This window comes from Ochlerotatus camptorhynchus, unplaced genomic scaffold (genome assembly GCF_037179485.1).
Source record: "Ochlerotatus camptorhynchus isolate MF236.1 unplaced genomic scaffold, CSIRO-AGI_Acam_v1.1 ptg000577l, whole genome shotgun sequence".
Taxonomy (NCBI): Eukaryota; Metazoa; Arthropoda; class Insecta; order Diptera; family Culicidae; genus Ochlerotatus; species Ochlerotatus camptorhynchus.
In genome coordinates, this window is record NW_027041058.1 from 5,109,242 (window position 1) to 5,135,413 (window position 26,172).

At 36.7% G+C, this 26,172-nt stretch overlaps 1 protein-coding gene across 1 annotated transcript in view; it reads left to right on the forward strand.

Moving 5' to 3' along the window:
• The first annotated feature begins 908 nt into the window (after positions 1-908).
• Positions 909-26,172, forward strand: part of pdgy (pudgy) — a 28,893-nt gene continuing 3,629 nt past the window's right edge. Inside the window, exons 1-3 of the mRNA XM_065236913.1 lie at positions 909-1,043; positions 17,295-17,656; positions 24,962-25,172. Of these exons, the coding sequence (XP_065092985.1) occupies positions 17,402-17,656; positions 24,962-25,172 (466 nt within the window). The 5' untranslated portion in view covers positions 909-1,043; positions 17,295-17,401. The remainder of the gene's footprint in view (positions 1,044-17,294; positions 17,657-24,961; positions 25,173-26,172) is intronic.

Consider the following 26,172-nt stretch of genomic DNA (forward strand, 5'->3'; position numbering starts at 1 on the left):
ATATATACACAGCAAAATAGCAATAGCCGCACATACATATATGCGATTTTCTACAAGATGCTCTGTATCTCGTGTAAGTAAAGACGGGAAGTATTGTTAGCTAAAACGGTACAACTATTTGTGTGAGCCATGTTTGAAGTGATTTTCACAATAGACAAACAGTATTAAGAGTGAAATCATTGTTTTGCTAAAAATCGCAGCTAAGATCCAAATAGCTCATTAAAGGAATTCAAATTGCAAAATGAAGATTTTTTCAGCAGAACTCCAACAAATCTTACCAAAAAAATCGAATTTTGCAACGAGTTGCATACAATATTTTTTGCACTCAAACTGTGTACCTTTAAGTGTCATGTGAGACTTTAAGGGCTTTTAGTCATTTGCTATCATCACACTAAAAATAATGTAAATGTCATGCGATGTAATACTCCGTACAGACTATGGCTTATATCATGTAATATAGGCTGTCTTGCAATGAGCACTCATACATCTAGTTTTCACTGGAAATCCTATGTATGAGTGCTCATTACAAGACAGCCTATATTACATGATATAAGCCATAGTCTGTCCGGGGTATAATCTGTTACAAACGATAAAAAAAAATGCAGTATGCGATGAAATTGTGCCGGGAACGAGCTACATACGACAAAATAGTGTGGACCACTATGCCATTGTACGTCAAATCAATACAGCGAGCAATGATAACGTTCACTATAATCAAACAATCGCACGTGCCAATTTCAACCACATTCATAGCATATTCAGTGAGCAACTCACGATCAAGCTCGTACACAATGATAATAAATACCCGGGCAGTGTAGTGTGGCGTTCACTTGTACCACTAGACGCGTGTTTATATTTATATGTACATTTCTGAAAGCTGCACGGGTTAGTTCACGGACGGTTCTCCATCAGTTCACCGGCTTTTTTGATTTTGGTCGTTTGGCAGTGATTTTGCGAGTATCCCTTGTCTGAGTATTGTAAAAATCGGTTATTTTATTCTTCGAACTATAAACTGTGATCACAACTGTGCTTTTACAACAAAGGTGAATATGAGCCGTTATTAATTACTTGAATGCGTTTTAATTGCTTCCTTAATAATGTGAAGTAAAAATTAACAAAATCGAACAATCTCAATTTACAAAATATTTAGTCAAGGTCACCTTTAGTGCTGGAAATACTTTTTTACTATTAGTAAACATCTAGGTATTTCTAATTCTCCTGATACGCTATATTTTCTTGTATACATCTAATACCAAATGTCTTACATAAGCCACGTTACAACGGTGCATTCAAAAAGCCGACCTACACCAACAGTCAATGCATTTTGCGGAAGGCGTTGCACGTGCGTTGTGCATTTAAAAGAGTGTTGAATTTGTGGGTCAATACACAGTGTGATATATTTAGCATAGAAGTGTTTCGATTACGAAAAGAGAATTTTTATAAGCACATCGGCCTTGCTTCAACGACGACGTCGTCCGTCGTCGTCTTATGGTTGATATTCGTACACACATAGTAGTGCGCCGTGAAGCTGCCTGAATGGACTTTGGATCTGTGAAATGAATGAAATTGATGCGAACGAGACGAGACGAATCGGCGAAAAAATAAAAGGCGTTCACCGACAAAAAAAAAAATCCATCCCCATCAAAAGAACCAAGCTTACCGTGCATCGAGATGGATTCAATAATTTCTCTGCGTGCTCCCTTCGGGGATGACATCCGTGCTTGTTCAAGAAAAAATGGACTTTGGAATGGCAGTACAATGTCATCGCAATACATATACTTATCACGGTGCCTAGGTGGGTTCGCACAAGGCAGCAAATGATCCGCATAATTGAACCCGGGCATAAACTGGTAATCAACTATACACCACACCGATCGTGGCGGATGGTGGTGGGTATACAATCGACATAAACTGTTGCTTGACCGTTTAACGTGCTGCATTTTCATTATGTGGCACATGGAATTTAAGATCGGTTTTGGAAATTAAGTCGATATTTTGTTATTATGTACAGCACATACATTAAACTCAATAGAGCTTCCATTTAGCGTAGCCACTAGAGGCAAGATTATAAACAATACCCGAAGAGACTTGTTCGATTCTCGGATAGATTGAGGAGCTTTTCGAACTGGAAGATATCTCTGGGAATATAGGGTAGGAGTTCCAGTAATAGTACCTATAGTTACGGTATGGGGATTATGTTTCTGAATAGTGAGTAAGACCCAGATAAGATAATTTTGCAGCGGTTGCTCTACTAAAATAAAGCATATTTGTATATTTCAAACTTCAAATTATCACAAAAATGACGAAAAATAGTTAATTTTCCATAAGATTTTCACTCCTTTGCACCAATAGTTGCGGTAGAGTTCGTATAATAGTGCAGTCCATAAGAAACCAATGCATTCTATTATAGGAACCAAAGCTAATAACTAACACCACTACTGGAACAGTGTTCCTATTAATGGAGGACGAGTTTTCTGAAAATATATGCAATTTTATTACTATGCATTTTTCTAGCAAAATAGAGGTTGATAGCTATATTGACGAATAAAAATTGTATGTACTTCGTATATATATTTTTAAATAAATAAATTACCTTAGTACCTCCACTAATGGCTCACCAACCCTAATATAATTGTGCTTGAAATACACACGAATTTTGCTAAATGAAATATTCAATATTCAGCTCAAATGACATTCAGTTAATTCAAGAAATAAATAAAAATAAAAAAATAAAAAAGATTAATTCAAATAAGAAATATAGAACATTCTCTACCTATGAACACAGTTAGAAAATATCACCGAAGTCAGTAAGATTTTAACCGAAATTTCAACTCCTGAGCGATTGGTTATTATTTCGGACAGAATTACCAAACGAGCTGTAAGCCGTAATCGATCATTTTTGTTTGGTACTTGGTAGCTATAAGCCTGGAGAAATATGACTTCCCTAATAAAAAAATACCATAAACGAACGATAACCCAAATTGTCGAACTTTTCCACAAATGGTTTGGATGATACCCCAAACACGTCGTTAAGCAAAATAACCATACAAATTCTATTAGGGTTCAGGAGCATGCACATAATGAATCATTAATCTTGAGATATATAGAAGGATTTGCATCGCGTGGGGAATTCATCTTACTACATTGAGAAGTTGAAAAGATGTGTTAGTGGCGTGGTATGCTCAGGAGAACTTCTTTTTTTTTTCAGGATGCATCAGGGGCAACTGCAATGCAAATGAACTTTCAACACGACATAACTTTCTTCGGAAGAAATCTAGAGATTTGAATTTTCTTGACTTTTCCGGTTTTCTAGAGACTGCATTAGAATCAGTTTATTTGGACGTTTCTAAAAGGGCACAGAAACAAATTCTACAAGTGACTACAAGTGACATGTTAACGGGTCATATCGACCCGGATTGAAAACTGTATTTAAGTAAGGTTTGTGTTATCAAATCTATGTTTTAATAGTCAAAGTTTTTCTGCGTCTGAATTTTTAGTTTCTGATAGAGTAAGATGGAGCATAAGTTCGAATTGGTCAAAAGTTTGTTTTGAGGATTTCGAAGCCCGTGCAAAATAAAACTCATTGTTTTGCAGAGCCGCTAGAAGTGGATGGGACAGGTAAGACATGTCCTACGCACAAAAATGCCCGAGTAGGATCCATGATTTGATAGAGAATTTATTCAAAGTTTGGTTTCAGATTAGCTCAGATCAAATGCATTGCTTCACACCATCAGAACTCTTCGGCAATAACTCCAACAGCTTTAAGCCAAACATGATATAAAGGGTGATACGGTCAAAATTTGGTCAAGGGAAAACGCGTGTAAATCGGTGAAATCGTTTATTTAAAAAATCAAATTAAATTTCTTTTTCAAGTTCAATTAGTATAAAATTCAGGAAAAATATTCAGTTAGGCTTCCGCTTTTCCAAATCCGAATTACCGGGCCTTACGCTTGACCCCTGCCATCAGATTTTGTACAGCCACCTTGTCCACCTTCTTCGCCGCAGAAAGCCAGTTTGCCTTGAACTGCTGCTCGCCCTTAGCAGTTTTTTTGGTCTTCTTTAGGTTCCGCTTGACAATAGCCCAGTATTTCTCAATTGGGCGGAGCTCTGGCGTGTTGGGAGGGTTCTTGTCCTTGGGAACCACCTGCACGTTGTTGGCGGCGTACCACTCCATGGCCTTTTTACCGTAATGGCAAGATGCCAAATCCAGCCAAAACAGTACGGAACAACCGTGTTTCTTCAGGAAAGGCAGCAGACGTTTATTCAAACACTCTTTCACGTAAATTTCTTGGTTGACAGTCCCGGAAGCTATGAAAATGCTGCTTTTCAAGCCACAGGTACAGATGGCTTGCCAAACCAGATATTTCTTTGCGAACTTTGACAGTTTCATGTGCTTGAAAACATCTGCTACCTTTCCCCTTCCTTTTGCCGTATAAAACTCCTGTCCCGGAAGCTGCTTGTAGTAGGCTTTGACGTAGGTTTCGTCGTCCATTACCACGCAGCCAAACTTCGTCAGCATCGTCGTGTACAGCCTCCGGGATCGCGCTTTGGCCGTCGTATTTTGTTTATCATCGCGATTTGGAGTCACTACCTTCTTGTAAGTCGATAGTCCGGCTCGTTTTTTTGGCTCGATGCACGGTTGTAGACGATACACCCAGCTTATTTGCGGCATCTCGGAGAGAGAGGTTAGGGTTTCGGTTGAAACTACCGGCAACTATCTTTGTCGTCTCAGCGGCTTCCGGTTTTCGATTTCCCCCCGATCCAGACTTCCTGGCTGTCGACAAACGTTCCCCAAACACTTTAATTACATTTGTAACGGTTGATTTGGCAACTTTTAGCGATTTTTCCAACTTTGCGTGCGAGTAGCTCGGATTTTCGCGATGCGCGAGCAAAATTTTGATACGCTGCTCTTCTTGCTTGGACGGCATTTTGACAACTGAAGAGTGAATTCCAAAATCAAAATAGGAGCAACATTCTACACACACACACCTTCAAAATGAGGTTTTTTAAATGCAAAATTGAAAGAAATACGTCAAGTTGATATTGACCAAATTTTGACCGTATCACCCTTTATTCAAAGAATGTGAAGCATTGCTGTTTTGAAAAATATCTGCCTCTTTCAGAACAGTTGTAGAGCTTAGGAGTTTCCATATATATTAAATTAACAATGCAGTCCACTCTTCACTGTTCCTTACACCTCGCAGTGGACATGAATGTAACACTATCTATTGTCAGGAAAGTTCTTCAGTGAGCGTTTCATTACTGAGGTGTGTGAATAACAATTATTACACATGAAAATAAAATTTTAATTCGTTTATTACATTCAGGGAAGAAAGTTTGGTATGTTGACAAAATGTGTAGGCACTCATTGGAACATGATAATAATTGATTAAACAAATTTGAATTTCCAGCGGCACCGGTGGTGTAGTGGTAAGCGTGATTACCTCTCACCCCAGCAGGCCTGGGTTCAATCCCAGTCGGTGCCGCCGGGATGTTCTAAGGCATAACATCTCTGATCACGCCTTCCTTCGGAAGGGAAATAAACCCGTTGGTCCCCGGTTCATGAGTTGATGGGTCGATAGGTATGGTCCAGGTGTGGGAGCTGCCTTCCTGGCGTCGGTAGCATTGGTGCTCAGTACAGAAAACAAGATCGACGGAAAACAAATCAAGGAAAAAAAAATGGAATTATAAATGATATGAATTATAATTCAAAATATCGATGGGATCGATATTTTGATTCGTCCGATCCACTATTTTAGGCTGGATTTCGTTTTTCACCAAGTTCTTACACACATTTAATTTTCTTTATGTCCTTCACACCATCATGCAGCATTTAATGATTCGTAGTGGAAAAACTTCTCAAATACACAAACTCAGCTAGGTTTTGCTTGTTCGGTAATTATTTTTTTACCGGACATAATCGGTTAATTTAGTATATTACAGATTTTTCGGTAAACAAAAATAATTTCACCAATATTCGGTAAAATTCTAACGAAGTTTCGGTAGTTTGATTATAAATATGATGCACCCTGTAAAAAAAATACCGAATGACCTGTAAAATAAGCCAAAACGCCGAATTAGGTAAAAAACTACCGAACAAAGCGTAAATCACAAGTAATTTTACCGAAATTTTGTACTATTAAACTGCCAAATCGGGAGAGGCTTTATTTACTAGGAATAAAGTGCAAATTGCGGTTTAAAAAATTACGATGGAGCAGGTAATGATAAAAATTCTTGATAACGATCAATGGATCACCGACATCTTTCGTGAGTAATTGTTTGCTTAGCAAATCAATTATTTTCCAGGCATTATCAGCGATAGCATGTATTTTAACGTGGTGTGATTGCAGGTTATTTATCTGGACTGCATCGCATAACATCGGGCTCTAACACATTTCGGCGACAAATACATTTTTTTTTATTGCACGTATCACAAGTGCAGTGACAATTTTAAAATCAAACAAAAACTGATAAATATTATTTCAAGACTTATTAATTCAAATTAACTAAAAACGGTAGTAAAATTTAAAAAACATAATGGAAAAATCAGTTTAAAGAACAGTTCGGTAAAAAATTACCGAATCGCTCCGCAAAAAAGTACCGAATTGTTCGGTAATTTTGACAGCTCATCAAAAAATTGGTTTACCGAACGTTCGGCAGGTATTTCGTTTACCGAACTGATTACCGAACGTTCAGTTGTTGAAAGTTCGATAAAAAATTACCGAGTACGGTAATAATATCTGAGTGTGCAGCCATCGTTTTGAACACTATTAGAATGAATCGTTCTAGCTACGAATGAAAAGAAATTTATCAAATTCTCTAAGAGAAAATTGTAAGCCTTGAATTAGGAATCATATATGAGGAATTAGTTTTAATCCTGCTTTGAGATATTTTAATTGTTTGATCTATGGTCGAACTTTTGCTCCACCTTACTCTAGATAGAACCGATTTTGAATCTAATGGCCACAAGGAATCAAAACTGAATGGCCACAGTGATGGTAAGTTGGTAACTAAACAAGTATCATAAATCTTTTGAGAAATAGAACCTAGATACACCAATAAAGTAGAATCGATGCATATCTGAGGACAAGTTATTGTTTCTTACTTCAAGTGACCGAACGCAGATCCGGGTTATCATGAGAAAGTTTATTGTGGTCACTGAGCATGTACAGATCAAGCTACATCAAATTGATGCGAAGAGACAGTTTAGTGACATTGTTTACTTCAATAATATCCTATTTTTATGTGTCCAAAATACGAATTAAAATGAAATGTTGTTTCAATTTGGTTTTTGTCATAGTAAATTAAATCGTTTTGCAGTGCTTATTGTAAGTAGCCATCATTTGATTTGAGGGTCCAAATTTAGCATAATTTGTACGATGGTGATTTGTAAAAAAAAAATATTCCGATTGCGTGGCTTTGGGAATATTCGTCCCTAAGATCTGGTTATTAGTTCCCAGTAACCAAACCCGGATGTTCTGGCACCGGATCCGGTGACCACGATTTGCGTTCTCCTAAAAATTATCAAGTTACATCAAATTGATCCGTATAAAATATTTCTACGCATATTTTGTTATTTTCCTGTTACTCGTGAAATAAACTCGAATGCTCCGGATTTTACAAAATACATCTTTATGGAACACTAACCCGTATGCTTTATCTAATATCGCAAGAAGAACGGCCAATCTAGTAGCTAATATTACCCACAATCTTAAAGGCACAACACTTGAAGGAATTGCTTATGAGTGGTAGTACTCGAGATAAGTAGGCTGTAAGAGGCAAGCTTTTGTGATCTATTCTGGGTTAATTTGATCCTTTAGTTAGGAATCGGGTCTCCCTTAGCTCAGTCGGTTAAAACTCAGTTATATAAAAAGATAATGCTGGAGGCAGCTGAATTCGATTCCCAGACCGGTTTAGGCATTTATCGGGTTGGGAAATATCTCGACTTCCCTTGCTACATAATATATGGTGATGCAAAAATGGTACAGGATTAGAAAGCTCTCAATTATCAACTGTGAAAGTGCTCAAAGAACACTAAGTTGAGAGCCAGCGAGAGCCCAGTACACACTTAGAAATTATCGCCGACTTCGGTAATTTTTACCGAAATCTGAACGAACTGTTCGGTAAAATTTATCCAATTCAATTCAATTGCTTTTCAGCTACTTTGAAACTAAATCTCCACTAAAATGACAAGATTTGATCATTTAAACAAGTATCATCATAGATATTTGGATAAATTTCTGAGTATATTTTGTTTAGAAAAAAAACCCACATTGAACCCTGGCCTGAAGCTCTTCTTGTTGACGGTTATGAACCTCGGATTTGAGATTAGAAACAAGAAAAGGCTCGGACAAGGGTGCATAATTGAATGTCAGTATCATCGCTTGTTTTTCTCACTATGAAGACCTATTTTGATTGCTGAGAAAGCACATATTTGAAGAGATCCCAGAAATGATAAGGAACATTTCAATTGAAATAGGATTCTCATGAAAACTATTTTGATTGATGAGAGGGTGCGTGTTTGGAAAGGTCTCAGAACGAAATTGTCCCACTTCTTCCTACTTGAATTTCATGGCGAACATTTGAAGATACTCATGACAAACAATGTCAACTGCCGCGCATTTATCGTGAGATTTAAAACATGCGATGCCCAAATAAATTACAGTCAATTCTAATTAAATGCGATTTTCTTTTGCATCTATTCTTGATCGTGTGATCTCAAATTGCAACTAAATTTAATGCATTGTTTAAAAAAAATTTAAAAAAAATCAAAACAAAACACAAATTAAAATCTTGTGACATCAGAACTGACTGTACTGTCCGTGATATAATTTCGTGTTTTGCAAAATTGGCAATTTGATTGTCAGTATACCAATGGTTTTTACCCTTCTTACAAAAAAAGGGTATGCATGCCGCTTGGAAAACCAACTTTCAATCCGAGCCTTGGTGTGCCGAGTGTCATATACCATTCGATTCAGCTCGACGAGATCGGAAAATGTCTACATGAGTGTGAGTGTGTGTTTGTGTGTGTGTAGGTGTATATGTTACACAATGTCGGGCGGCTTGTTTACTGGCAACCACTACACCAAATTAGACACAACTACCGCCAAACAAAAGATAATATGGTCCCATAGAACACTGTTTACTCGACAACCGGAGACATTACATACAAATTCAAAAACAAGATCAACAGTTTCCGCAATGAGTGCCCACATCCGGACATGTACCACGTTTTCTCGGAGAAGTGGTCACAACCAAATTCCATAATTTGGTCATCGTTTAAATTATTATGAAGGTTCAAGTCTCACCATAGGTGGATAAATAGAGGATTTTTTTCATCACAAAAGAACAGCAGGTTGGGAATTTTGCAGAGATTAGAAACATTTAGCAGCACGAAGGAGGAAATGAGTGTGCATTAAGAGCGAATAACAACGTAATTGTGGTGGTTTTTGGGAGACGGCACGTTCTTGAGCACGTTTACGTTTAACGGTTTGTTTATTATTTTAATGCGCTCTTGGAGTGAGTGCTGATGTTTCAGTTTTGCATCACAATGAAACAGTTCGATGCTATGATGTTTAATGGATGAAAGAAGATGCTGTTGTAAGCTTTCTGTTAACGTGTAGGAATAAATTTTCAGCAACAATTTAATGTTCTCTGTGAGATTTCAATTCATGAATAGGATCTTAAATTTATTTGTTTTTGGTTTTTATTTTTTTAAATTCGGAAATTCAGTCAACTCTCCACAACTCGATATTGAAGGAACCACTAAATGAATCACCCTAACTTTCCAGACGTTCAATAGAAATGGGGTCTTCAACAAAGTTGTAGCAGAAAAAATCTTCTATAAATACAGTTAGCCAGCTTACCCGTAAATCATCATGGTGACAAGCTAGGAAGAGGAGAAAATAGTTCACTTTTTCCACAATAATTCCCATATAAACTTCAAAGGGCCAGTGAAGCATGAGATGGGACCCCATCATGACCTGGCGGTTGAAAGTCAAACGAATTGGATTTATGGCATATGGAATTTCCATATGCAATAATGATAACACACTTATAGAAACGCATAGCCATAACTATAACATCTACGTCACAAATGTCGTTTCGATTGTCTTCCATAATGTAGCACCTAATTTGGAATTAATTGGGCTGGGTGGAGCCAAATAGTTATTTTGAGCGACCCTAATAAGTATTTTTTTACATAGAGGCAAAGACTAGTCATAAATTAAATTAAAAACTTGTATACCCTGTTCCATTTTTTTTATTGCTATCCACTAAGAATATGAAGATTTTTTTTATTTTTATAATGTTTTCAAGATGGTCACTTAGTGGAGGCTTTGGTGTAGTAGTAAGCGTGATATCCTTTCACCCCAAAAGGCCTGGGTTCAATAACAGTCGGCACTGCCGTGATTTTCTGAGGCATACAATCTCTCATCAAGGACGTGATAGGAAGAAAAACCGTTGGTCCCCGGTCTAACAGTTGATGGGTCGATAGGTAGAGTCTAGGTGTGGGTGGAAGCTACCTCTCAGCCTTCGGTAGCATTGGCACTCAGTACGGAAAACAAGATCGACGGAGAGCAAATTAAGGAAAAAAGGGTGGTCACTTGTAACTTTCGTTCAGGAAAAGAGCTACGGAAGTGTATTTATTTATTTTTTAAATTATTATTAGGATGATGCAAATTTTACAGGAAGGGAGAAGTCCGAAGCCATTCAGCGCCCTACTGACCCACTTGTAACTGACGTTTTCGTGATATAATTTATTTAAAAATACGAATTCGCCATCTGGCATTACTATTTTTTTTGCTGGATTCAAAATGGCCCCATTTTACCAAATATGTGAATAGTTGCTCATAACATGCAATTGGGCAAATTTAACTAAAAATCGAAGAAGGTCGAGTCCGAAACAAAGATTTTAACACATTTTCGGAATCCGGAAACACACAGTTCGAAAAAGTAGTGTAAACTTCGGTTGAATGGAGCGTAACATATGGTATAAGTTTACATCATAAATCGTGTAATGCATCTTTGTAAAAAACGTTGCTTGCTTTGTAAAGCAAGATACAACTTTGGATGCGTTCCAATTAATTGTTCATAAACAACCTTTATAAAGCAATTGGTTCCGAAAACACTTTATTAAATATATAGAATGGAAAATCATCCCGCATGTCTGTTTGAAATTCGTTTACTACAAGCTATTTTATTTATCAAACAATGCATAATTTGCAATTTTCCGTCAATTGGAACAATTCTAAGAATAATTCTGCAAAGTCAACCTATCGAAAGTTATTCAGCAATAAATGCCGAGGTAATCGACTGTTGGAGATTTTAGCGAGCTAGATTAAGTGTGATGTATTACCAATTCGGAGGCGGCGGGTCTGTTCATCGGTCCAGTCAAAACAAAAGTTCTCGACTTTCTTGGCATAGATAATCATTGTTTTACCACATAATATAAAAATTAATGCATTGGTTGGCTTCTGAGAATTAATTTTTGGTTTTATTAAGGATTTGTAAACCTCTTGAAGAATAAGTGGGCTGCTACAAGAGGGTTATAAAGTAGATTTATTCGTATTCTTAAACATGAATTAAAAACCTTATGAAGGATGGTCCATATAGCTTGAATGTAATTTTGAAGCAGTATTCTGTCCCTAATTTTATCGCACCTTACAACCAGTTGGTTTCCTAGAGTACATGTAAAGTCTAGAGTAGTGTGTTTTTTGGAATAAGATATAATATTGCATTTTTTTAACATTTATATCAACGCACCTATTGTAGAAAAAATCAATTTCATTATGAAACTGTAGCAAATCAGAATTGTTAAAGATTTCCATGTACAGTTTCATATCGTCAGTAAATATGAACACATTTAAGCGATTTGACACAAACTTTACGTCATCTACAAATAAAATAAATAATAAAAGACCTAAATGAGATCCATGTGGAAGTCCCGAGGTAACATTAACTGGCGAGGACATTTTTCCTTTAGAGCGAACCATCTGTATTCTTTCTGTCAAGCAAGATCCAATCCATATTAAAAGTGTACTTGTCATTACCTCTATCCATTGCTTAAATAAAAATATTTACAAATTCCAAAAGATAAGTAGATGTTGACCGACCTTTAAAAAACATGTTGATTATTTGAAATGCGATGCTTAACCTGGTTAAATATTTTCTGATGAACAATTGCTTCAAACATTTTGGGAATGCATGACATTATTACAATACCTCTATACTTTTCAATGACCGTTTGCCAGATTTAAATTTTGTGTGTGTGTGTCATCCTCTATCCCTCACCCAGCCGGGGGCGTTGGACAAGTAGAACTGCGAATAATTTTGCCAGATTTAAATTTTGGAACTAAAAATGATTTCTTCCCAATTTTTGGAAAATCACCTGTTTTGAGAGAAATTGTAAAGCCAAAACAATGGTTTATCAAAACTAGTTGGGTATTTCCTCAGGACCAGGTCCTTCGCCGGCATCGAGACTATCAAGAGTCATAAAAATTTCTTGAACAGTGATATTATTAACTGATACTTCATTTTCCCCTTCATTTAGATAAGAAAAATAGTTCAAATCGAGAGCATTACTGGATTTCTTATATATGTTTTGGAAAAAGCGAGTCTCTATCATGGATTATACAATAATACGGAATATCGATTTTTGACTTCATATGGTCAGCGAATCCAAACACATAAACCAACCAATAAACCAACGATACAGACAAAACGTTTGCTACGACTACCATGACAAACTCGCTCTGTAACACAACTCGATCGGAGCGGTAGAAGGATAATGATATATTGCTTGCCCGCTTTAGCGGCACCGGTGGTGTAGTGGTAAGCGTGATTACCTCTCACCCCAGCAGGCCTGGGTTCAATCCCAGTCGGCGCCGCCGGGATGTTCTGAGGCATAACATCTCTGATTACACCTTCCTTCGGAAGGGAAGTAAACCCCTTTGGTCCCCGGTTCATGAGTTGATGGGTCGATAAGTAGGGTCCAGGTGTGGGAGCTGCCTCCCTGGCGTCGGTAGCATTGGTGCCCAGCAAGGAAAACAAGATCGACAGAAAACAAATCAAGGAAAAAAAATTGCTTGCCTGCTTTGTTGCAATATACATGGATGTGGACGTCGAGAAAAGAGATAACAAAAAAAATCCCATTATCACACGTGTATCATCTTCGGCTTTACTTCATGAAGCAGCTTGCCAACAATTTGCTCGTTTCCTGCGACCGCCCTGAGTGAGCGGTGTCATTAGGGAGCATCCATAAATGACGTAGCATATTTTTGATCAATTGTAGACCCCTCCTCCCCCCCTCGTAGCGTATTTGGCTATATCCCATACATGGCCGGTCACAAATTCTGAAACCCCCACCTCCCCCCTAAAATGCTACGTCATTTATGCATGTTCCCTTAGAGAAAAGGAAGAAGATTATATCATTATTGCTTTCCACTTCTGACATAGCGTTATCATTCGATTCGTTGAACGCTTGTCATTTTATCATTTGGAGATATTTTTGATTCCTTGCTTATGGTCGTTCCCGTTCCGAAAATAATCAACATTTCACGATTACTTTTTTAAATGGAGATTTGTTAGCAAAGATTCAAATGTCAATTTGTCGAAACTCTTAGTACTCCCACGTAAACTATCATAAAAGGTAATGTTTCCCCAACAATACGGTGTTGTTATTTTGCGTGGGAGAGCCAAGAGTTCCAACAAATTGACATTTGAATCTTAATTTATTAAATTAGATAAGTCCCTTTGAAAAGTTATCTGGATTTTAAGGTATCTGCTAAACCCGCCAAGTTATAAACGCATGAAAATTATCAGTTTTTTTCGATTCCCGTGGGGAAAGGCTAATCGTGTGAATTTGACAGCTTGTTCTACATCGGTATGTGGTCCATTATTGCCGCTAGGGTGGTCAAAAACATAAAAACTTTAATATCTCCGTTATAAGCAAGAATTGAGGTATGGTGTAGAACAAGTGATTGCATGATTGAAATATGCTACCACCCTGTTGCAGGATGGCCACTCCCTTCGCTCCATTTATTCTGCCAGCTGACAAGTGACTGTTGACGATAAATGGAAAACAAAATTCAGGCGATTTGTCGATCGTAAATATCGCCTTCCATAGCGCCCACCTTAGCAAGTGAGTCCGCCATCTCATTGCCCGGAATCGAGCAATGAGGTGGGACCCATGCAAAGGTGATGACAAAAGATCTTAAAGATAAAGCACTTAGAAGCTCTCGTATTTTCATGAGAAAATATGAGGAGTGCTTTACCGGCCTCATAGAGCGAATAGCCTCGACAGAACTGAGACTATCCGTAAAAATAAAGTGAGGCGATCGTCTCTAGCGTATAGTATATTGCCGCCAGCTCAGCAATATATACGGAACAGGGAGCTTGAAGCATTCGAGAGGCGCTATGAAATTCGTTATAAATACCAAAACCAGCGGACGCCTCTATTAGTGATCCATCTGTGAAGAACGATCTTGCGGAATCAACTTGGCCAAACTTTGCAGTGTATAATGACGGAACAATCTCGGAACGATGATGTTCTGGGATTCCGCGAATCTCTTGCGTCATAGATAAATTAAAACTGACTGAATTGCCGAAGTCGGAGAATCATACACGATGAAGATTATGCTGTGAAGGGCTGACATCCTGTGTTATGTACACGTGGTACAATGACATAAAACGAGTTTGAGGGTTTAGCTCAAGAAGCTTCTCAAAGTTTTCGATTACCAGTGGGCTCATAACTTCACAACGGGTGAGGAGCCTGACGAACAATTCCAAAAACCGATCTGATAGTGTAGACATGCCCGCCAACACTTCTAGACTCATCGTAAGAGTCGAGTGCATACATCCTAACGCGATACGAAGACTACGGAGAAAATTGGTCCTTTGATGGCATTTTCGTCTCATATACTCAATGTGGGATCGCCAGGTGCATTTGAAATCGAACCAGACCCCAATATATTTGAAAGACATAGAATGAATTATCGGTTTACCCAAAAGTTGAAGCTTAGGTTGTGCTGGGCTATGCTTCCTAGAAAAAACGACCAACTCAGTTTTCTTCGTGGAGAATTCGATACCTAGCTGGATAGCCCTAGTAGACAAATTGTCTAAGGTATCCTATAAGGGTCCTTGCAGGTCGACCCCTTTGGGTCCTGTCATAGACACTACGCTGTCATCTGCAAGTTGTCTCAACGTGCAGTTGTCACTTAGACAATTGTCAATTACTCTGACGTTGAAATTTAACGCCGGAGATAGAGAATAGGAAAAATGTCGCAGCCTATTATTTTTCAAACAGTTCATCGTAATCAAATTTTAGCTGCAAGCTTGCGTGTGACAGTAAATTATGAACAATTTTAACACCTATGGTTAGTATTTATTATTATATTTTAGTTACATGTAATAAACAGCATCAGTCAGAAATCAGCTAAATTCTACATGACATAAATTTATGTCGCACGTTGGTCTTGTCTGCTTCTTTGTGCGAAAATGTTCTGTCGCTGGTCGAAAACAGATCACCAATGTCACAACATTTTTGACGCTTGCCAGTTTGTGTATGTGTTTCTTCACTATGGTCATACAATGTTCAAATGTTAAGGAAAAAAATGTTAAAAACCAGTATTCGTGCCACCACTGCTCAGGCATCACTTGATTTCTTTCAATGCTAGTCTGATTTCTCTTCATGAAGATTTTAAAATTCCACAACTTCTACCCTTTAAAAATTAAAGTTTTCTTCGACAGGATCTCTCTCTTTTGAGTAATTTTTTGAAATCACGAATCTGTTTATTATAAAAAATATAACACAAGTGTTAAAACTAATAGAAAATAATTTAAAAATTAAAGGGTATGTGAAATCGATGGATGCATTTCTAAGGTCTGTTCCCGTACTTAGTTCTTTGATTTTGCTGTAAGTTGATGAAGCTTGCTGTAAGAAAATCATATGCTGTAGACAGTACGGGAACATACTTTTGCTTTTAGCTGTACAGATTCTTACAGAAGAGCAAGTAGCTATATTTGGGCTGTATACAGTTCCAATCATATCATATAATCATATAATCATGTTTTAACAGATATTAACTAAAGAGGTTGAATTGTGTAAAGAGGCGATATCTCATTCATTTGACAGGCTGTCTGATCGATTGGAATAACTTTTCCCAAAACTTTGACAGATAACCGTTTGTTCCAATTTTGACGTATCATCTCGTTCTGGATTCAGTCTCTTTACCACTAGCCTGTAGGGGTGGCGAAAAACTGTCATACTGATTCAGTCAGTTATTTTGTTAATTTGAGAGCTGTTGTTGGGCCTTTGGAGCACCCTTAATTGATATACATGGGTTTTACAAGTCTAAAACTAATCTAGAGCGAGTTTGTCACCCCTGACTCCCTACCCTCCCCCAAATTGCATGTTGCCCATGCTAGTGCTCTTTAGTATTCACTATCACTTTAGCGCAGCTATGTGAGCAGCGCTATCATTCTCCAATATTATGGCTGAAGCCAATATTTTTCCTCAAACTTGTTCCGGATGCCTACTGCAAGAAGGAGAGGAAGCAACATGGGTTAAAAAACTGGGGCTCCATTTGGCATTGAAAAATTCAGTCCCCATATTTGCAAAGCACTATGACGGTTTCCAGCACAAATCTACAGTAATTTGCCTTCCACTTCGGAAGGAGTTTTCTGACGTTTTAACATGTAATTAATTCAAGCAAAACATAGTCCGATTATATTTTAAAATTGACATAAAGAATTTTCAAAACTATGTTTGACACCGTTTGAAACGTAAATGCAATATTTTTCTCACAAAAAAGTTCTCTTCTATGATCAAAATTGGGGTATCGATCTTGCGTCAATGTGGTCTGGAAACCCCTATCTCACAGTAATGGAAGGCGGAAGCAAAAATTCTCCCCACCGACCGACGTCGAAGATATACTAAAAATAATTTAAAAATTTATCACAACTTTCCTACCTTCCATGCATAGTGGAAACTGGAAGGTAAACGAGATTTGGAAAACGCCCAATCCAGTCACTTGTGGTGGTCTTTCCATTCGGATTCGGAGTAGCCTCCCAAATATAAGGGATGTTTACAAACAAGAATGCGGCAATATTATATTTAGAACTAACCAAACCAAGCACTCACGGGATGTTTTTCCGCATCCCAAAGTGATTTCAACGATTCGACCTACTTTTGTTGCTGAAACCCGTTTCGCCTTATCAAACCGAATACCTGCGTTGATTTGAAGAAAATAATAAATGTTTTACCTTTTCTTTTCGTTTTTTTCTTTTCTTTTCAGACTAAATATCGTAGCGGAAAAGAAACCATATCATATATCTACACCTGTATAGTAGAATAATATTTACAAAATTTACGAAGATATTGATACCCACTAGTTAAATAAACATGATTCGAGGAGTCTCGTCGCGTCTCGCCGTACTGAGCAATGCCACCAATGCAGTGAAAAAATCGTGGAGAAAGCAATGTGTTCAATTACTAAGTACAAAAAGTCAGTTTAAATATTTAGAGGACTCCGTCTTCCCGCCGGAGAATGGCTTCGAGCAGAATTCGTTGTATGGAAAAACTCTCCAAATACCGCATACCACTCTGGAGCAGTACGTGTGGGATAACTTCAGCCAGTGGGCCAACAGAACGGCAGTGGTAAGTATCTATAGCTACCGATAGGGATTTTAAACTTTGACCGTAAATTTACCCCGCACATGAAAGACAACAGCATGCAGTCTACAATGACGATTTATTATTTTTACCGTTGAGCTTTGGACAGTGGAAAATATGACACCCAACAGAGAAGGCGCAAACAGCAACCGAGTGTTGATTGCCATTTAGAGATAATTTTGTCTGCAACCTTCCTGCAATAAACAATAATGTGGCTTATCAGTGACACGGAGAGGTCAAAATCCAGTTTGTACACGGTTATTGGTTCATCCTTCCTCATATTCATGTGCAAGATAATGGACGGGAGAATTGGAATAAACAAAGATTAGTTATGAAGTGTAACTTTTTTATTTCGGCTGTGCCTATTAGGAAATGGGTCACCAACACTGTAACGTTCGCAGAATTTTTGTAGATTATTAATATGATAGAAGTTATGATCAAGTGTCTAAGTAATGTTAGTTTTAATATATTTATTGGGAACTTCTTATGCGAGCATTTTGCCGGCTTTCAACCTCAACTTCGTGCTCATTGAAGCACTTTCCACAAGCTCGAAATCAAGACATTTAGTTCACAAAGTCGGACACTTTTTAAATTTGCGTAGCTCTGCCTACTATGCTCAAATTAGTAAGCACGTTTTATCATAGTCTTTGAGTATCGTTCTGAGTCATTAAAAATATTTTTTTTTATTTCAAAATAGGCATAATATTTATTTTAAAAAAAATTAAATGTTCCGATTAGCGAACCGTCCGGTATTCATCCGGTGCATTACGATATGTACGCTCGTAAAAAAAATAACCAAAGAGATACAATGAAATGAAGTGGCACCGGTGCGTCGGTAGCATTGGTGCTCAGCACGGAAAACAAGATCAACGGAAATCAAATCAAGGAAAAAATACAATGAAATGTGTTGTAACCATCCAATAGAATTTATTGTATTAACAATAATCCGCATTGTCCACAACAATGCAATAACCATAAAAGTTATTGTTTTCACAATATAATTTATGGTAAATGGGGAAATCTACAATAGAACAAGGTATTTGTTATGTATCTTAACCATAGAAATATTTAATCACTTTTTCCCACCCCCCGAGTATCTAGACAGAAAACCTTAGTTTCACGTACCCACTTACAAATTGTAGATGTCTCCACCGTACGTAAACAATGGGTTCAGCCATCGTTGGGGGCACAACTTTTTTCACATCAGAAAACATGTTTTTGTTTCACTTCATGTGGACGTCGAAAGCAGGCCAAGAATAAATTTTGAGTGAGACGTATTACAGATGTTGCATTATTTTCCTTATATCTTGGAATTTAATCGATTTGATGAAATCAAAATTCATTATTTGGTATGGTCTGGTTAATTCCTCGGGGGCATCTGGGACATGCCCGGAACTGACCAATGTGATCCACGGGGCTCGAAATGCCTACAATTGAAATGGTTATCATATTTTGAAGTAATTGGTTTTGTCACATGATAGGTTTTATTTCTTACCGGTCAAATTTAGTATCATGGCTCACATTCCCCGAAACATGTTCCTGCCACATTTCCAGCACCAGTTGACCGATTCTGAATCTGTTCAATAATGCTCTATGGATGAGGCTATGGGATCATGATACTTTTCATTTTGTTGCTTGCAATTTACATTAGATACGAGCTCCAAAAATCCATGTTTATCGGAAACAGTTGACCGATTCTAAATTTGATCAACAGCATTCAATGTGACCATAATACTTTTTGTTAGCTAGTTATTTCGTTTATTCGGTTATGTGGTTGCTGACCAACACCACTTAGTTCGCGAATTCCGCGATTTTCGGGTCTTGTTCCGTCCATATCTCCGGGACCAGTTGTTCGATTGAAAATCTATTAATTAACACCCGCATTAAAAATAACCATAAGAAGCGCCTAACCTCCAATTCGGGTTATCATCCCATCTTTATGTGGTATGGTCGTACCATCTATGATATCGTTAGTGTATGGTACATGTTTATTAGGGCATTCGATAGAATCATGGTACCTTTCATTTGATGGCTGTTGTGTTCAATTCGGTAAAGTGGTTGCCGAGAAATTCGTTTAAGAAAAATGTGTTACGCGCTCTCACACGCACATATACAGACAGACATTTTCCAATCCCGTCATGTTTAGTCGATTGCATAACTATGAGAAAAAATATCAATGTTTTTTACAAAAACAAAACTTAAAAATGTTTAAAATTAGTTGATCAAAAATAAGACCAATTGTAAATTTACTCCACCATTATTCGATCTGACAGAACCAGAGGACTAGAATTTTCGGGGTAACTTGACATTATACTGGAGCTGTCAAATAGCTCCCGGGGTGCTTTTTCCCCAACAAACTTGAGCTATTTACCATTAAGTACACGCCCGTCAAAAGTAACTCAGAGACTGAGTCATCAAGTTTACTCACTCTCTTTTTTCCCATACAAACTTTACTCAGTTTCGTTAAAAGTGGAGTTACTCATAGCACTGAATAAATCCACAATTTACGAAACTGAGTAAAAATGTTGTGGAAAAAAATCTGAGTTGCTTTCAACGAACGTGTCTTGTATTTCTATTGTTGAAAATTCTTACTTCTTGCGACGTATTGAAGATTTAGTGTAATAATGTGTATTTTAATATCACATCAAAGTGGATGTACTTCAATCGCGTCGAAAATATGGTGTAACATTAGTTGCCAAAATGGACAAAATTATCAATAATACAGTACATGAACTGCCATAACGCTGTTTTTACTGCATTTGTTTATTGTTGTGGCCATAAAAATTACATGAGATTTTCATCAGATTGCATGTAATATTAAAAAAAAAAATTTGCTGTGTAGGCAGCTATGAAAATGCAATATTAAAACGATAAAATTCTCTATAACCTATGGATAAATACTCCCCAACAAACAATTAGTGCTGATTGAGGACTGAATGAGCCATTTTTGAGTTGAAGAAGCATATTTTTGCCTGGGTAGGCTCTTAGTCACCATCCAATATTTGTTGGGTCCTTTATTGCATAAGGACCTACCCCTGTTTTTAGTAGGAGAAGCGAAGCGATGGGCCAGCGTCTAGAATGAGCTTCCAAAAGAATCTTCTTTTAGAAGTGTATCCTAGGCGCTTGCACGTCGCTCTGCTACTCTGACAAAAAAAAACACACGGTCATTAAATCTGAGTATTTATGTACGTAGTAAAGGAACATTTCTTAAGATTCATGTAGCATTTGATCGATTTATTGTTAGAAAAACAATTTTCTCAATTACAATATACTAATTTTCTTTGTATGATATACGTACAATAAGATCGGTAGTTGGTAGTTGTGTTTTATTTCATGGTATTTTTATTTGTTATTATTTTCCGGGCAACCGATGAAAGTAACTCAGAGACAGAGTCACTTTTACTCTGTTGTATGGATAAATAAAAAAAAAACTAGGTTACTCAGCGGTGAGTAACCAACGTTTTTAGAAATTTATTATTCAACTGAGTAAAAGTGACTCTCTGAGGCAAGGTTGCAAATACTCATTTCAGCTAAAACAATGTTTTTTTTAAATTATGAAATAATTTGATGATATGATCATATTTTGAATAAGCAAGATACAAGAAGAGGTTGCAAAGAATGTTTTTTTTCTTTATTTTTGTGATTTTTAGCCGTAGGCTAGTTCATCACATAAGTGCAAAGAATGTGTTTGACATATTAAACCTGTTTATTTCACTTCATGAGAGTCACATTCAGTGATTTTTCACACACACACTCACTCACTCGCTCACTCACTCACTCACTCACTCACTCACTCACTCACTGACTCACTCACTCACTCACTCACTCAGCGATCAGCAAATCGCTGATTGTGACTCATAGAAAGCAAAATTTACAGGTTTTATGTTTCAAACGCATACTGTGTAACCTCTTCTTGTAAGTTACAAGTAAAACATGTCATCATACCATCTTTTGGTTTTATTATTCCGAAAAACATTATTTTAGCTGAAATGAGTATTTGCAACCTTGCTCTGAAGTAGTCTCATCGACCGTTTATAGTATAGCATGCACAATGATACTCTATGTCCAGTAATTGACACAGACAAGGAGAGATTTTCTGGACCAGACCGGGTTTCGGACCCGCCTCTGCTTGGTAATACCAACCGGTGGAAACTAACGATTTTAAATTGGCTCACTACTTGACTAGCCTATTGGTCTCAAGCAAATCGAATAACGTACCCCATTCTAGTCACAATTCTAGTACTACAATATGTTTGTTTTGATTCGCTATGAAAGTTTGACAGATAAAATGAGGGGTTTGGGGATTTTTCTATGTTTCGAGGGGTGCATCGATTAGCTTGGGACCGAAGATAGTACCAGAGCTCATCCAAAAATTTTAGCACGTTTCTTCGGGACCTTCTGGTCTTAGAGTTTCCTCTATGGTAATACCGTGCATTACCTGTCAAGGCTATCTGAGGTTTCCAGTTGATCCTATAGTACGATAGTAAAACAGAGGTGCATTGATCATTTATAATTTAACCTTGCAAAAGCTTGATAAAATAGCATTAATATTACCGGAATATTGCTGAAGCTTATGTACTTCCAACTTAAGATGATTTTACTATTATAAATTGTTTCCATTCAAAGTGTTTTTATATTACTTCATACGCGAAGTTAGCGATTTTCAGAGTTGGTTGGAAATGCTAACATGAAGCTTTAGTGTGAGCGAAGGGCCATTAATGCGACAGTATAAAGTCAAACGCACATCTTTTGCCAAACCCGTACGATGTACGCGGAGACTTGAAGTATGTCTTCAAGTCTACAGGCCCACAGTTGTGCGTTCGACTTTATTCTGTCGCATTAATGGCCCTTCGCTCATTTTCAACTTCTATTCAATTTTCATACTGCCGTACTCTAACGGAACTTTCCACCTACCCTCTTCTAAAGATCATTCTCTAGCTAATAAATTATCACACTAAAGTTTCATGTTAGCATTTCCAACCAACTCTATTCTAAATTGATTTTAAAACGAAACATTATAAAAACTGATCAACCAACTTCTTAGATCTCTTAGATTCTTTGTTAAGACAGACAAATTTTGACGCATTTGACAGATGCAATTTTTCTTTCGCTCACATTTTGACAAAAAAAGGCTACCGTAAAACAGGGTATCTCTGATAATGCGGGTAACTTTGATAGTATAATGTAAAGATTAAATTTTCCAAACATTGGTTCGATATTGTAGCTTAGGGTATTTCCGTTGATATCGTATAAAGTTTTTATATAGTATGTGTTACATATTTTGCAAATATATTAAAATAACAATTTTCTTGTTTTCGCCTGTTTGAAAAAGCACTCAAACCATCACTTATAAAATGTATTTCCTATATAGCCATCACAAATTCAATGTGGTATTCTTATTGCTTATGATATTTTCTGATTATATACTCATTCAAAGTTTCATATTTAAAGAACATTCATCGAGCATTATCAAAGTAACCCCAAATCAAAAAACTGAAGTTCGGTCACAAAACTAAAAAAATAGTACAAATGCTTTAATTTTCATTAAACATATTACTAACGAATTGACTTTTGGATCCTCAGTACTTGTTTTAAAAATATAAAATTTGAAAAACATTCATAATTATTTAGAAAATACTTTAAAAAACTATCAATGATACCCCGTTTTACGGAACCCACAAACAATCTTTCATTCCGAATGTAAAAGTTGAGTGTTAATACAACAATAGTGGTTGATTATTGGGAGTTTTTTCGTGAAATACTTATCTGAGTGCGAGCATAGTACAAGAGTGTGTCAAGTTTAAACCTACGTCAAATATGGTACCTCCAGGATATTTGGAAAACAAACTTTGTACGAAAATTAAGCCAACATAAAAATTACAAAATTATTTAAAAAAAAACCTTCCGGCGACCATGTTACAGAATCTGTTCATGCGGTCAAATATTGCAAATGATGCATACTTTCATGCAAATCTGCAATAGAATCATACATTTACCGGTTGATTGAATCGCACGTTTTGAACGTTGTCCCCACTACCTTTCTATCATTATAATGGAAAATTTATGGCTCACGGTTATGTAAAAATGCATGCAGCATCGAATCTTCTGACTTGAACTTTATTAAAAGTGCTTTCTTCTTCGCAATGCTGTAAGTTGCTTCCATCTGAACAGGATTCGTATCCAGTGATCACTTTGACACGCAAAGTAAATCTAATCATGGGATATTTCATACAACCAACAGTTTTTAAAGCAGCTTCTAATGCACTAGATTTGAGACAAGGAATCGATTAATTCAAAATACTGAATGACGCATACTTTGGCGTAAAAGTAACCGCACTAAGTAGCTCCGTTACTATGAGAAACAATATGGTGAATTCAAGACACAGTCAATATCTGAATGAATCGAGGAAAATATTAAATATTATTTCTCTAGTTACAATAACAATACAGCAACATTGTATGCTATAGGAGATGCATCTTGAAACAATAAATATAATCTACGAGAGTATCGAAACAGTCTATACATTTATAAACTAGTTATGTAAGAAACAATGTTTGGACTGTTTTCGGTATCAGGCTTCTCGGAAAATTATATCTATCTAAAGGTGAATCGCTGTGACATCCTTATTCTCGGAACCACTTTGAAACTTTAAGTGCAAAAATATAAGCTTCTACGACACGTGCAACATTCAAATTGTTACTCCACGTTTGCTGCACTGCATCATATATGAAGTAGCAATTTCAGGTGAAATGGGGCACCGATTTCCGAGATTTGTGTAATTGAAAATTCGAGTGGAGGTGCATGTATAGCCTACGTGGCGGCCATTTGTGGACTCTACAAGGAATCACCTTAATATCGATTTGAAATTGTTAGTTGTCACTATTGTTATTAATTTTGAATGTGAGGTTCTCTTGGGGGTTGAAAACTCAGAATAAATTACTTATAATAATCGATTAGTTTATCTCCTGAATAACTTCATAATGCTTTAAGCAACAAAGAATATCCGTATATTTTGATTGTAATAATTTTGGATGTAAAAATGACACGAAAAGTTAGTTGAACTCTCTGATTACATTTGGGATGTCAAGAAAATTGTTTTTATTTACTCTACGGGCTAACTGTTCAAGATTTTCTCTTTTTCAAAGATATTTTAAAACCGAACAAATCTCAAGTAAAATCCACATATTCAATATAATTTCAATTAAGCTATTTTTTTTAGTGAGACATACAATTTCAACACAATATAGTAATTCAATATCTTTACTTGTTTTTTTTTCGAATAATCATAGGTATGCGGTGTAACTGGAAGAAGCTACACTTATGGACAACTTAGAGACCATTGCGCAGCGCTGGCCATCCGTTTGCAGCAGAATTGCAAGCTCACTTTCGGTGATACGCTGGCGATTTGTTTACCGAATCTACCCGAATTCCCGGTAGTGACATTTGGGGCAATGGAAGCGGGTTTGGTCGTAACCACAATCAATCCCATCTATACTGCTGGTAAGTTTTCAATTAATAATTGTATGGTATAAAAATATATACCAGAATATCGCTAACACACTGTACCACCTAATCGATGGCCATAATAGAATGTTATCGTGATATTGAACGAGATCCTATTGAGTAAGGACCGTACGTTCAAACGCCACCACCGATAAGATAACGGAACAAGGAAATACGGCGACTTCATTGTACGAGCATTGCTGCGTCGTAATCTTGCCACCTAGACGATACCTCAAGTGCTTATCAGAGCTCTCTTGAAACCAAGTCATGCTTATAATAAAATGATGAATGACCCCCTTCACAGAATATTTGACTTACTCATTGCGAAGATAAAAATGTCTATCACATGGAAATTCAACGTGTACCTGCGTTATAATCAACCTAGGATGCGAAATCCACTCTGATTTCTTGATTGATAACTAATTTGTTAGCCGTACAGAAAATTGTTTCACACTTCATATTATTTACTGCTGAGATGAACTAGTCTACGGCTAAAAACCACATAAATAAACAATATAAAAAAAAAACATTATTTACTCTGCAGAAATTTAAATTTCGCGGCAAAATCAAAAAAGTTATTTCTAACCAATCGGCATTTTTTAACTACTCAATCAGTCTTGATAGGTTACCGAAATCAATTCTGGGTAATTTTAAATTTAACTGTGCTTGTATTTTTTTAACATGGTGATATAATGTACTATGCTTGAAAAAATGCATCTATTACTATTTTTTTAAGGTGGACTCAAACCGATCTAATAGTTTTACAATCAATATGTTTTGTTCGTCAAATTTGTAAAGAGTACATGTTCTTTGCTTTTACATAAGTTATGTTTTGAAAAATTGATAATACTGCTATCAAGTTCATTATTTTCTTGTAAAAATTACTTTTGTTTAACACGTTCCTCTTAAAAGTAACGGTATTTTCAAGTATTAGATCTGAAACCAACAAATCAACCAAATTGGTGCCAAAAGTTAACTTTGATCTAGCATATATGAT